The following is a 15,000-nucleotide window of genomic DNA, read 5'->3' on the forward strand; positions in this document are numbered from 1 at the left end:
AAATAGACTATTTTATGATTGTAAATGGTTAAGAATGTAATTAAAGGCTCTTTTCCTATGTCAAAAGTTTTAGTTTTCGAGGGTAATAGCTACGTACGTTGAAAAAATGAAGATATTAGACTATTTTATGATTGCACATGGTAAAGAATGTGATTAAAGGCTCTTTTCCTGTGTCAAAAGTTTTAGTTTTCGAGGGTAATAGCTTTGTCTGTGGAAAAAATGAAGATATTAGACAATTTTATGATTGCACATGGTAAAGAATGTGATTAAAAGGCTCTTTTCGTATTTTAAAAGTTTTAGTTTTCGAGGGTAATAGCTACGTATGTTGAAAAAATGAAGATATTAGACTATTTTATGATTGAAAATGGAAAAGAATGTGATTAAAGCCTCTTTTCCTATTTCAAAAGTTTTAGTTTTCGAGGGTAATAGCTACGTATGTTGAAAAAAATGAAGATATTAGACTATTTTATGATTGCACATGGTAAAGAATATGATTAAAGGCTCTTTTCCTATGTCAAAAGTTTTAGTTTTCGAGGGTAATAGCTACGTATGTTGAAAAAATGATGATATTAGACAATTTTATGATTGCACATGGTAAAGAATGTGATTAAAGGCTCTTTTCCTATGTCAAAAGTTTTAGTTTTCGAGGGTAATAGCTACGTATGTTGAAAAAATGAAGATATTAGACTATTTTATGATTGCACATGGTAAAGAATGTGATTAAAGGCTCTTTTCCTATGTCAAAAGTTTTAGTTTTCGGGGGTTAAGAGCTACGTATGTTGAAAAAATGTAGATATTAGACTATTTTATGATTGCAAATGGTAAAGAATGTGATTAAAGGCTCTTTTCCTATTTCAAAAGTTTTAGTTTTCGAGGGTAATAGCTACGTATGTTGAAAAAATGATGATATTAGACAATTTTATGATTGCACATGGTAAAGAATGTGATTAAAGGCTCTTTTCCTATGTCAAAAGTTTTAGTTTTCGAGGGTAATAGCTATGTCTGTGGAAAAAAATGAAGAAATTAGACTATTTTATGATTGCAAATGATAAAGAATGTGATTAAAGACTCTTTTCCTATGTCAAAAGTTTTAGTTTTCGAGGGTAATAGCTAAGTATGTTGAAAAAAATGAAGATATTAGACTATTTTATGATTGCACATGGTAAAGAATGTGATTAAAGGCTCTTTTCCTATTTCAAAAGTTTTAGTTTTCGAGGGTAATAGCTACGTATGTTGAAAAAATGAAGATATTAGACCATTTTATGATTGCACATGGTAAAGAATATGATTAAAGGCTCTTTTCCTATTTCAAAAGTTTTAGTTTTAGAGGGTAATAGCTACGTATGTTGAAAAAATGAAGATATTAGACTTTTTTATGATTTCAAAAAGGTAAAGAATGTGATTAAAGGCTCTTTTCCTATGTCAAAAGTTTTAGTTTTCGGGGGGTAAGAGCTACGTATGTTGAAAAAATGTAGATATTAGACTATTTTATGATTGCAAATGGTAAAGAATGTGATTAATGGCTCTTTTCCTATTTCAAAAGTTTTAGTTTTCGAGGGTAATAGCTATGTATGTTGAAAAAATGAAGATATTAGACTATTTTATGATTGCACATGGTAAAAAATGTGATTAAAGGCTCTTTTCCTATGTCAAAAGTTTTAGTTTTCGAGGGTAATAGCTACGTATGTTGAAAAAATGAAGATATTAGACTATTTTATGATTGCAAATGGTAAAGAATTTGATTAAAGGCTCTTTTCTATTTCAAAAGTTTTAGTTTTCGGGGGGTAAGAGCTTTGTCTTTGGAAAAAATGAAGATATTAGACTATTTTATGATTGCAAATGGTAAAGAATGTGATTAAAGACTCTTTTCCTATTTCAAAAGTTTTAGTTATAGAGAAGTCAGGCGAGAGTTTGGCCTCAATGTATGTATGAAATTGGCATTGATACGGCTTGTGGGTCCACTAGCGAGTCAGCTGGCTTGATTCACTGACCCTGTTGAAAAATGTTAAAAAGTGTGTTTAATTAGTTAAAATTATAAATTTGCAACCGGAACCCCTGCCGATAATCCCCAGACCTTATATGAGGGTGTCACTATCCAGAAGAAAAGTTGGGGCTTGATGAATGGAAGCCGTAGACACCGGCTAAAGTGGATCCTTAGTCTCAATGAACTTGTTGTTGGTATTGGTGTAGCACATGGTTACCGCTTGAGCAACGGTCTAACCATTCACGGCCTTAAGCGTCCGTGCACCTGTGTAGCTATACTCAGTGGATGAGTGGAATTGGAAATGTCTAGCAAGGAAAGTCCACTAGCATACCAGTGGGAGACTCAAGGAGAGAAAGAGAGATAGAGAGAGCTCTAGTGTTCCCTTTGATTTCCACTTGGTCTTGACTGGTATGTTTTGGTCTATTTGTTGTCACGGCAAAGTTCGCACTAGTTACACCAATTGGTGTGTCAAACTTTGACAGATCAAAACTGTCACTTCTCACCCTGTATAGAGAAGTCAGGCGAGAGTTTGGCCTCAATGTATGTATGAAATTGGCATTGATACGGCTTGTTGGTCGACTAGCGAGTCAGCTGGCTTGATTCACTGACCCTGTTGAAAAATGTTAAAAAGTGTGTTTAATTAGTTAAAATTATAAATTTGCAACCGGAACCCCTGCCGATAATCTCCAGACCTTATATGAGGGGGTCACTATCCAAAAGAACAGTTGGGGCTTGATGAATGGAAGCCGTAGACACGGGCTAAAGTGGATCTCAGTCTAAATGAGCTTGTTGTTGGTATTGGTGTAGCACATGGTTACCGCTTGAGCAACGGTCTAACCATTCACGGCCTTAAGCGTCCGTGCACCTGTGTAGCTATACTCAGTGGATGAGTGGAATTGAAAATGTCTAGCAAGGAAAGTCCACTAGCATACCAGTGGGAGACTCAAGGAGAGAAAGAGAGATAGAGAGAGCTCTAGTGTTCCCTTTGATTTCCACTTGGTCTTGACTGGTATGTTTTGGTCTATTTGTTGTCACGGCAAAGTTCGCACTAGTTACACCAATTGGTGTGTCAAACTTTGACAGATCAAAACTGTCACTTCTCACCCTGTATAGAGAAGTCAGGCGAGAGTTTGGCCTCAATGTATGTATGAAATTGGCATTGATACGGCTTGTTGGTCGACTAGCGAATCAGCTGGCTTGATTCACTGACCCTGTTGAAAAATGTTAAAAAGTGTGTTTAATTAGTTAAAATTATAAATTTGCAACCGGAACCCCTGCCGATAATCCCCAGACCTTATATGAGGGTGTCTTACCATGTGCAATCATAAAATAGTCTAATATCTTCATTTTTTCAACATACGTAGCTATTACCCTCGAAAACTAAAACTTTTGAAATAGGAAAAGAGCCTTTAATCACATTCTTTACCATTTGCAATCATAAAATAGTCTAATATCTTAATTTTTTCCACAGACAAAGCTCTTACCCCGGAAAACTAAAACTTTTGACATAAGAAAAGAGCCTTTAATCACATTCTTTACCATTTGCAATCATAAAATAGTCTAATATCTTCATTTTTTCAACATACGTAGCTATTACCCTCGAAAACTAAAACTTTTGAAATAGGAAAAGAGTCTTTAATCACATTCTTTACCATTTGCAATCATAAAATAGTCTAATATCTTCATTTTTTCCACAGACAAAGCTCTTACCCCCGAAAACTAAAACTTTTGAAATAGAAAAGAGCCTTTAATCAAATTCTTTACCATTTGTAATCATAAAATAGTCTAATATCTTCATTTTTTCAACATACGTAGCTATTACCCTCGAAAACTAAAACTTTTGACATAGGAAAAGAGCCTTTAATCACATTCTTTACCATGTGCAATCATAAAATAGTCTAATATCTTCATTTTTTCAACATACGTAGCTATTACCCTCGAAAACTAAAACTTTTGAAATAGGAAAAGAGCCTTTAATCACATTCTTTACCATTTGCAATCATAAAATAGTCTAATATCTACATTTTTTCAACATACGTAGCTCTTATCCCCGAAAACTAAAACTTTTGACATAGGAAAAGAGCCTTTAATCACATTCTTTACCTTTTTGCAATCATAAAAAAGTCTAATATCTTCATTTTTTCAACATACGTAGCTATTACCCTCTAAAACTAAAACTTTTGAAATAGGAAAAGAGCCTTTAATCATATTCTTTACCATGTGCAATCATAAAATAGTCTAATATCTTCATTTTTTCAACATACGTAGCTATTACCCTCGAAAACTAAAACTTTTGAAATAGGAAAAGAGCCTTTAATCACATTCTTTACCATGTGCAATCATAAAATAGTCTAATATCTTCATTTTTTCAACATACGTAGCTATTACCCTCGAAAACTAAAACTTTTGACATAGGAAAAGAGTCTTTAATCACATTCTTTACCATTTGCAATCATAAAATAGTCTAATTTCTTCATTTTTTCCACAGACATAGCTATTACCCTCGAAAACTAAAACTTTTGAAATAGGAAAAGAGCCTTTAATCACATTCTTTACCATTTGCAATCATAAAATAGTCTAATATCTTCATTTTTTCCACAGACATAGCTATTACCTTCGAAAACTAAAATTTTTGAAATAGGAAAAGAGCCTTTAATCACATTCTTTACCATTTGCAATCATAAACTAGTCTAATATCTTTATTTTTTCAACATACGTAGCTATTACCCTCGAAAACTAAAACTTTTGAAATAGGAAAAGAGCCTTTAATCACATTTTTTACCATTTGCAATCATAAAATAGTCTAATATCTTCATTTTTTCAACATACGTAGCTATTACCCTCGAAAACTAAAACTTTTGACATAGGAAAAGAGCCTTTAATCACATTCTTTACCATTTGCAATCATAAAATAGTCTAATATCTTCATTTTTTCAACATACGTAGCTATTACCCTCGAAAACTAAAACTTTTGAAATAAGAAAAGAGCCTTTAATCACATTCTTTACCATTTGCAATCATAAAATAGTCTAATATCTTCATTTTTTCCACAGACATAGCTATTACCCTCGAAAACTAAAATTTTTGAAATAGGAAAAGAGCCTTTAATCACATTCTTTACCATTTGCAATCATAAAATAGTCTAATATCTTCATTTTTTCCACAGACATAGCTATTACCCTCGAAAACTAAAACTTTTGAAATAGGAAAAGAGCCTTTAATCACATTCTTTACCATTTGCAATCATAAACTAGTCTAATATCTTCATTTTTTCAACATACGTAGCTATTACCCTCGAAAACTAAAACTTTTGAAATAGGAAAAGAGCCTTTAATCACATTCTTTACCATTTGCAATCATAAAATAGTCTAATATCTTCATTTTTTCAACATACGTAGATATTACCCTCGAAAACTAAAACTTTTGACATAGGAAAAGAGCCTTTAATCACATTCTTTACCATTTGCAATCATAAAATAGTCTAATATCTTCATTTTTTCAACATACGTAGCTATTACCCTCGAAAACTAAATTTTTTGAAATAGGAAAAGAGCCTTTAATCACATTCTTTACCATTTGCAATCATAAAATAGTCTAATATCTTCATTTTTTCAACATACGTAGCTATTACCCTCGAAAACTAAAACTTTTGAAATAGGAAAAGAGCCTTTAATCACATTCTTTACCATTTGCAATCATAAAATAGTCTAATATCTTCATTTTTTCCACAGACAAAGCTCTTACCCCGGAAAACTAAAACTTTTGACATAAGAAAAGAGCCTTTAATCACATTCTTTACCATTTGCAATCATAAAATAGTCTAATATCTTCATTTTTTCAACATACGTAGCTATTACCCTCGAAAACTAAAACTTTTGAAATAGGAAAAGAGTCTTTAATCACATTCTTTACCATTTGCAATCATAAAATAGTCTAATATCTTCATTTTTTCCACAGACAAAGCTCTTACCCCCGAAAACTAAAACTTTTGAAATAGAAAAGAGCCTTTAATCAAATTCTTTACCATTTGTAATCATAAAATAGTCTAATATCTTCATTTTTTCAACATACGTAGCTATTACCCTCGAAAACTAAAACTTTTGACATAGGAAAAGAGCCTTTAATCACATTCTTTACCATGTGCAATCATAAAATAGTCTAATATCTTCATTTTTTCAACATACGTAGCTATTACCCTCGAAAACTAAAACTTTTGAAATAGGAAAAGAGCCTTTAATCACATTCTTTACCATTTGCAATCATAAAATAGTCTAATATCTACATTTTTTCAACATACGTAGCTCTTATCCCCGAAAACTAAAACTTTTGACATAGGAAAAGAGCCTTTAATCACATTCTTTACCTTTTTGCAATCATAAAAAAGTCTAATATCTTCATTTTTTCAACATACGTAGCTATTACCCTCTAAAACTAAAACTTTTGAAATAGGAAAAGAGCCTTTAATCATATTCTTTACCATGTGCAATCATAAAATAGTCTAATATCTTCATTTTTTCAACATACGTAGCTATTACCCTCGAAAACTAAAACTTTTGAAATAGGAAAAGAGCCTTTAATCACATTCTTTACCATGTGCAATCATAAAATAGTCTAATATCTTCATTTTTTCAACATACGTAGCTATTACCCTCGAAAACTAAAACTTTTGACATAGGAAAAGAGTCTTTAATCACATTCGTTACCATTTGCAATCATAAAATAGTCTAATTTCTTCATTTTTTCCACAGACATAGCTATTACCCTCGAAAACTAAAACTTTTGAAATAGGAAAAGAGCCTTTAATCACATTCTTTACCATTTGCAATCATAAAATAGTCTAATATCTTCATTTTTTCCACAGACATAGCTATTACCTTCGAAAACTAAAATTTTTGAAATAGGAAAAGAGCCTTTAATCACATTCTTTACCATTTGCAATCATAAACTAGTCTAATATCTTTATTTTTTCAACATACGTAGCTATTACCCTCGAAAACTAAAACTTTTGAAATAGGAAAAGAGCCTTTAATCACATTTTTTACCATTTGCAATCATAAAATAGTCTAATATCTTCATTTTTTCAACATACGTAGCTATTACCCTCGAAAACTAAAACTTTTGACATAGGAAAAGAGCCTTTAATCACATTCTTTACCATTTGCAATCATAAAATAGTCTAATATCTTCATTTTTTCAACATACGTAGCTATTACCCTCGAAAACTAAAACTTTTGAAATAAGAAAAGAGCCTTTAATCACATTCTTTACCATTTGCAATCATAAAATAGTCTAATATCTTCATTTTTTCCACAGACATAGCTATTACCCTCGAAAACTAAAATTTTTGAAATAGGAAAAGAGCCTTTAATCACATTCTTTACCATTTGCAATCATAAAATAGTCTAATATCTTCATTTTTTCCACAGACATAGCTATTACCCTCGAAAACTAAAACTTTTGAAATAGGAAAAGAGCCTTTAATCACATTCTTTACCATTTGCAATCATAAACTAGTCTAATATCTTCATTTTTTCAACATACGTAGCTATTACCCTCGAAAACTAAAACTTTTGAAATAGGAAAAGAGCCTTTAATCACATTCTTTACCATTTGCAATCATAAAATAGTCTAATATCTTCATTTTTTCAACATACGTAGATATTACCCTCGAAAACTAAAACTTTTGACATAGGAAAAGAGCCTTTAATCACATTCTTTACCATTTGCAATCATAAAATAGTCTAATATCTTAATTTTTTCAACATACGTAGCTATTACCCTCGAAAACTAAATTTTTTGAAATAGGAAAAGAGCCTTTAATCACATTCTTTACCATTTGCAATCATAAAATAGTCTAATATCTTCATTTTTTCAACATACGTAGCTATTACCCTCGAAAACTAAAACTTTTGAAATAGGAAAAGAGTCTTTAATCACATTCTTTACCATTTGCAATCATAAAATAGTCTAATATCTTCATTTTTTCCACAGACAAAGCTCTTACCCCCGAAAACTAAAACTTTTGAAATAGAAAAGAGCCTTTAATCAAATTCTTTACCATTTGTAATCATAAAATAGTCTAATATCTTCATTTTTTCAACATACGTAGCTATTACCCTCGAAAACTAAAACTTTTGACATAGGAAAAGAGCCTTTAATCACATTCTTTACCATGTGCAATCATAAAATAGTCTAATATCTTCATTTTTTCAACATACGTAGCTATTACCCTCGAAAACTAAAACTTTTGAAATAGGAAAAGAGCCTTTAATCACATTCTTTACCATTTGCAATCATAAAATAGTCTAATATCTACATTTTTTCAACATACGTAGCTCTTATCCCCGAAAACTAAAACTTTTGACATAGGAAAAGAGCCTTTAATCACATTCTTTACCTTTTTGCAATCATAAAAAAGTCTAATATCTTCATTTTTTCAACATACGTAGCTATTACCCTCTAAAACTAAAACTTTTGAAATAGGAAAAGAGCCTTTAATCATATTCTTTACCATGTGCAATCATAAAATAGTCTAATATCTTCATTTTTTCAACATACGTAGCTATTACCCTCGAAAACTAAAACTTTTGAAATAGGAAAAGAGCCTTTAATCACATTCTTTACCATGTGCAATCATAAAATAGTCTAATATCTTCATTTTTTCAACATACGTAGCTATTACCCTCGAAAACTAAAACTTTTGACATAGGAAAAGAGTCTTTAATCACATTCTTTACCATTTGCAATCATAAAATAGTCTAATTTCTTCATTTTTTCCACAGACATAGCTATTACCCTCGAAAACTAAAACTTTTGAAATAGGAAAAGAGCCTTTAATCACATTCTTTACCATTTGCAATCATAAAATAGTCTAATATCTTCATTTTTTCCACAGACATAGCTATTACCTTCGAAAACTAAAATTTTTGAAATAGGAAAAGAGCCTTTAATCACATTCTTTACCATTTGCAATCATAAACTAGTCTAATATCTTTATTTTTTCAACATACGTAGCTATTACCCTCGAAAACTAAAACTTTTGAAATAGGAAAAGAGCCTTTAATCACATTTTTTACCATTTGCAATCATAAAATAGTCTAATATCTTCATTTTTTCAACATACGTAGCTATTACCCTCGAAAACTAAAACTTTTGACATAGGAAAAGAGCCTTTAATCACATTCTTTACCATTTGCAATCATAAAATAGTCTAATATCTTCATTTTTTCAACATACGTAGCTATTACCCTCGAAAACTAAAACTTTTGAAATAAGAAAAGAGCCTTTAATCACATTCTTTACCATTTGCAATCATAAAATAGTCTAATATCTTCATTTTTTCCACAGACATAGCTATTACCCTCGAAAACTAAAATTTTTGAAATAGGAAAAGAGCCTTTAATCACATTCTTTACCATTTGCAATCATAAAATAGTCTAATATCTTCATTTTTTCCACAGACATAGCTATTACCCTCGAAAACTAAAACTTTTGAAATAGGAAAAGAGCCTTTAATCACATTCTTTACCATTTGCAATCATAAACTAGTCTAATATCTTCATTTTTTCAACTTACGTAGCTATTACCCTCGAAAACTAAAACTTTTGAAATAGGAAAAGAGCCTTTAATCACATTCTTTACCATTTGCAATCATAAAATAGTCTAATATCTTCATTTTTTCAACATACGTAGATATTACCCTCGAAAACTAAAACTTTTGACATAGGAAAAGAGCCTTTAATCACATTCTTTACCATTTGCAATCATAAAATAGTCTAATATCTTCATTTTTTCAACATACGTAGCTATTACCCTCGAAAACTAAATTTTTTGAAATAGGAAAAGAGCCTTTAATCACATTCTTTACCATTTGCAATCATAAAATAGTCTAATATCTTCATTTTTTCCACAGACAAATCTCTTACCCCCGAAAACTAAAACTTTTGAAATAGGAAAAGAGCCTTTAATCACATTCTTTACCATTTGTAATCATACAATAGTCTAATATCTTCATTTTTTCAACATACGTAGCTATTACCCTCGAAAACTAAAACTTTTGACATAGGAAAAGAGTCTTTAATCACATTCTTTACCATGTGCAATCATAAAATAGTCTAATATCTTCATTTTTTCAACATACGTAGCTATTACCCTCGAAAACTAAAACTTTTGAAATAGGAGAAGAGCCTTTAATCACATTCTTTACCATGTGCAATCATAAAATAGTCTAATATCTTCATTTTTTCAACATACGTAGCTATTACCCTCGAAAACTAAAACTTTTGACATAGGAAAAGAGCCTTTAATCACATTCTTTACCATGTGCAATCATAAAATTGTCTAATATCTTCATTTTTTCCACTAACAAAGCTCTTACCCCGGAAAACTAAAACTTTTGACATAAGAAAAGAGCCTTTAATCACATTCTTTACCATTTGCAATCATAAAATAGTCTAATATCTTCATTTTTTCAACATACGTAGCTATTACCCTCGAAAACTAAAACTTTTGAAATAGGAAAAGAGTCTTTAATCACATTCTTTACCATTTGCAATCATAAAATAGTCTAATATCTTCATTTTTTCCACAGACTAAGCTCTTACCCCGGAAAACTAAAACTTTTGACATAAGAAAAGAGCCTTTAATCACATTCTTTACCATTTGCAATCATAAAATAGTCTAATATCTTCATTTTTTCAACATACGTAGCTATTACCCTCGAAAACTAAAACTTTTGAAATAGGAAAAGAGTCTTTAATCACATTCTTTACCATTTGCAATCATAAAATAGTCTAATATCTTCATTTTTTCCAAAGACAAAGCTCTTACCCCCGAAAACTAAAACTTTTGAAATAGAAAAGAGCCTTTAATCAAATTCTTTACCATTTGTAATCATAAAATAGTCTAATATCTTCATTTTTTCAACATACGTAGCTATTACCCTCGAAAACTAAAACTTTTGACATAGGAAAAGAGCCTTTAATCACATTCTTTACCATGTGCAATCATAAAATAGTCTAATATCTTCATTTTTTCAACATACGTAGCTATTACCCTCGAAAACTAAAACTTTTGAAATAGGAAAAGAGCCTTTAATCACATTCTTTACCATTTGCAATCATAAAATAGTCTAATATCTACATTTTTTCAACATACGTAGCTCTTACCCCCGAAAACTAAAACTTTTGACATAGGAAAAGAGCCTTTAATCACATTCTTTACCTTTTTGAAATCATAAAAAAGTCTAATATCTTCATTTTTTCAACATACGTAGCTATTACCCTCTAAAACTAAAACTTTTGAAATAGGAAAAGAGCCTTTAATCATATTCTTTACCATGTGCAATCATAAAATGGTCTAATATCTTCATTTTTTCAACATACGTAGCTATTACCCTCGAAAACTAAAACTTTTGAAATAGGAAAAGAGCCTTTAATCACATTCTTTACCATGTGTAATCATAAAATAGTCTAATATCTTCATTTTTTCAACATACTTAGCTATTACCCTCGAAAACTAAAACTTTTGACATAGGAAAAGAGTCTTTAATCACATTCTTTACCATGTGCAATCATAAAATTGTCTAATATCATCATTTTTTCAACATACGTAGCTATTACCCTCGAAAACTAAAACTTTTGAAATAGGAAAAGAGCCTTTAATCACATTCTTTACCATTTGCAATCATAAAATAGTCTAATATCTACATTTTTTCAACATACGTAGCTCTTACCCCCGAAAACTAAAACTTTTGACATAGGAAAAGAGCCTTTAATCATATTCTTTACCATGTGCAATCATAAAATTGTCTAATATCATCATTTTTTCAACATACGTAGCTATTACCCTCGAAAACTAAAACTTTTGAAATAGGAAAAGAGCCTTTAATCACATTCTTTACCATTTGCAATCATAAAATAGTCTAATATCTTCATTTTTTCAACATACGTAGCTATTACCCTCGAAAAGGAATTGACGGAAGGGCACCACCAGGAGTGGAGCCTGCGGCTTAATTTGACTCAACACGGGAAACCTCACCAGGCCCGGACACTGGAAGGATTGACAGATTGAGAGCTCTTTCTTGATTCAGTGGGTGGTGGTGCATGGCCGTTCTTAGTTGGTGGAGCGATTTGTCTGGTTAATTCCGATAACGAACGAGACTCTAGCCTGCTAAATAGACGATGGATCCTAGTGGTGGATCGCTCTTCTTAGAGGGACAAGTGGCGTCTAGCCATATGAGAGTGAGCAATAACAGGTCTGTGATGCCCTTAGATGTCCTGGGCCGCACGCGCGCTACACTGGAAGAATCAGCGCGTCCTCCCTGTCCGAGAGGACCGGGTAACCGCTGAACCTCTTCCGTGGTTGGGATTGGGGACTGCAAGGATCCCCATGAACCAGGAATCCCTAGTAGGCGCAAGTCATTAGCTTGCGTCGATTACGTCCCTGCCCTTTGTACACACCGCCCGTCGCTACTACCGATTGAATGATTTAGTGAGAACTTCGGACGACTCGCCAGGGCAGCCTCCGGGCCGCTCGTGGTGTGGTTGAAAGTTGTTCAAACTTGATCCTTTAGAGGAAGTAAAAGTCGTAACAAGGTTTCCGTAGGTGAACCTGCGGAAGGATCATTAGCGTTTGATAAACGAGAAGGAGACTTCTTGGCCATGTGTGGTCAGTAGTTTTTTCCGAATCGTTGTTATTGACACACGTCCCCGTGTTTGATGTTTGAGGTGCACAAGTCGGTTTTGCCTATTGTGAGGGGGTGGTACCCTTGTGCAGCATCATTTATGGGGGCCATTCGTTGAACAATGGAGTGCTCAACGGAGTCTTGAGGAATGGTGGGCTTTGACGGCAATCCATTGTGGTGGATTGGCCTAAAAAGTTTGGTTTGTTGATTTAATGGAGAATCGGTGAGACCATTGACTGACTTTGAGGACTTGAACTAGCTCTGTAGTGGGGGCTCTCAGAGGAATTGGGAGCATGCAAAGCTTGTGAAGGTAGCCAAGTCAATGGAATTACTTTGATGTCCCTGTTGAGACAAACCCAACACTGAGGTGAGTGTTGCTGCCTATGTTTGTGTGGGGGATCTCGAGATGATATACTGGGTTATTTGTCTCGAGGTCTTGGTATCTGTGGCCATTATTCTAGGATGGTAGTGGGATTTTTGGCAGCACAACTAGATTGGGACCTGCGCTTTTGCAGACGGGGGCTCTTGTGAGGAAACGAGAGCCTGCAAAGCTTGTGACACATCTTGAGTTGTGTACGAGGGCCACAAAGTCATGCCATCTGAAAAATAATGGACATTAGATTACTAACACTGTGGTAGTTGCTGCCCCAGCAACATTTTGGTGGGGCCCGGGAAGCACTCTTTACCCTTCCTGAGGGCCCAAGTGGTGCGAGACGAAGGGATTGGCTTGGTCAAAAGAGAGGCGCGGAAGTCCTCAGGTGAGCCAAAGTCTTGCACTGCGACTGCACTAATGTAGCATCGATTTTGCAAGCAATATGCCAACATGCTCTTGACATCTCGATGTATATTTTCTACGTGTGAATTCGTAGTGAAAAATAGTCATATTGGGGACTAGAGTGGCTCTGTGATTCAAGGATCATGGATACCACTCCGCGAGACTAAAGGGAGTGAAGGTGAGCTTGCCCCAACAGAGCATGGCTTGAGGTGTGCAAGGGTGCAATTGCATTGGCCTTGTTTGAGGGAGAATTTGAAACATTCATTAGAATGACCCTGGAGGATGGATCACTTGGCTCACATTACGAAGACGAACGCAGCTAGACGCGTGATTCCATGCGAACTGCAGGACACATGGAACGTCTATATTTTGAACGCAAATTGCATGTCCAGCCTTTGAGCTTGGACTACGTCTGGCTGAGAGACGGATGTTTTTATCATACGGTCATCTGGGTATACCGTCACTGCGAGGCTCCTTGCTTCTATAGGGCCGTTGATGTCAACGCCTATAGAGAATGCAAGCGATCTCGTCAAGTTTTGTGTCAACTGTTTATGTTGAGAGGATTTGGTGAGAGGTAAATTTGGTCTCGCTTACTGGTCTCATTTCCCTCTTTGTTGTGGGCTATTGGTTTAGGGGAATCAATAGTACAAGGAGTGCAAGTGATCTCATCAAGTAAGACAAGGCCCAGGGCTATGCCTCTTGTGGATCACCCTTTTACTTGTCACCCAACTGGGTAATGGTAACTGAGCTCCTTTTTGGTGGAACTTAGAGGAGGTGTTACACATTATTTGGGTGTACAGAGTGTATAAGGGCCCAATGAGGATGAAAATCCAATTCTTCTTGGCTAAAACACTTTGACTGACAGCCTTTTGTCACAGGAATGGACTACTATGACTTTGGTAGTAGGAAATTGGTTTATTTGATGTTGAACTGTTGACTCCAAGGGGCATGCTGGCATTACTGGGTTTGTGGTGACCAGGTGACTTTGGTGATTGGTTTGAAAAACAAATGACCCTGTCAGTTTATGAAATCCCCCCGGCCTCAGCTCAGGCGAGACGACCCGCTTGACTTAAGCATATTAGTCAGCGGAGGAAAAGAAACTAACAAGGATTCCCTTAGTAGCGGCGAGCGAAGAGGGAAAAGCCCAGCACTAAGGGTCAATTGTATCCTTCGGGAGGCAATTTCGACCGATGCAGTGTTTGGGAGCCTCGTAAGACCGTCGCTTGTCCAGTCTAAAGTCCTCATGAATGTGGCCCGATTGCCCAGAGAGGGTGTCAGGCCCGTAGGACGGATGAGCGCTCGGCATTCCGAGGTCTCTCTAGAGTCGTGTTGCTTGAGAATGCAGCGCTAATCAGGTGGTAAACTCCATCTAAGGCTAAATATGAATGTGAGACCAATAGAAGACAAGTACCGCGAGGGAAAGTTGAAAAGAACTCTGAAGAGAGAGTTAAACATTGCGTGAAATCCTCCAGGGGTTTAAAACGGAAGGACTTTCGAAGTTCGAGCCATCTTCGGGATCAGTGTCGTGGGTAGCGAGTGCTGATGTGATGGGTTGAG

At 34.2% G+C, this 15,000-nt stretch overlaps 2 protein-coding genes and 2 pseudogenes across 5 annotated transcripts in view; 2 read left to right on the forward strand and 2 right to left on the reverse strand.

The window, feature by feature from the left end:
• Positions 1 to 13,493, reverse strand: part of LOC136026793 (serine/threonine-protein kinase 32B-like) — a 136,939-nt gene extending 123,446 nt beyond the window's left edge. Inside the window, exon 1 of the mRNA XM_065703494.1 lies at positions 13,355 to 13,493. Coding sequence (XP_065559566.1) covers positions 13,355 to 13,493 — 139 coding nt within the window. The remainder of the gene's footprint in view (positions 1 to 13,354) is intronic.
• Positions 1 to 15,000, reverse strand: part of LOC136027460 (ADP-ribosylation factor-like protein 2) — a 274,558-nt gene that overhangs the window by 171,000 nt on the left and 88,558 nt on the right. The window lies entirely within an intron of this gene.
• Positions 13,715 to 13,869, forward strand: LOC136027784 (5.8S ribosomal RNA; annotated as a pseudogene).
• LOC136027805 (large subunit ribosomal RNA) overlaps positions 14,480 to 15,000 on the forward strand; it is a 4,807-nt pseudogene continuing 4,286 nt past the window's right edge.

This window comes from Artemia franciscana, chromosome 5 (genome assembly GCF_032884065.1).
Source record: "Artemia franciscana chromosome 5, ASM3288406v1, whole genome shotgun sequence".
Classification (NCBI taxonomy): Eukaryota; Metazoa; Arthropoda; class Branchiopoda; order Anostraca; family Artemiidae; genus Artemia; species Artemia franciscana.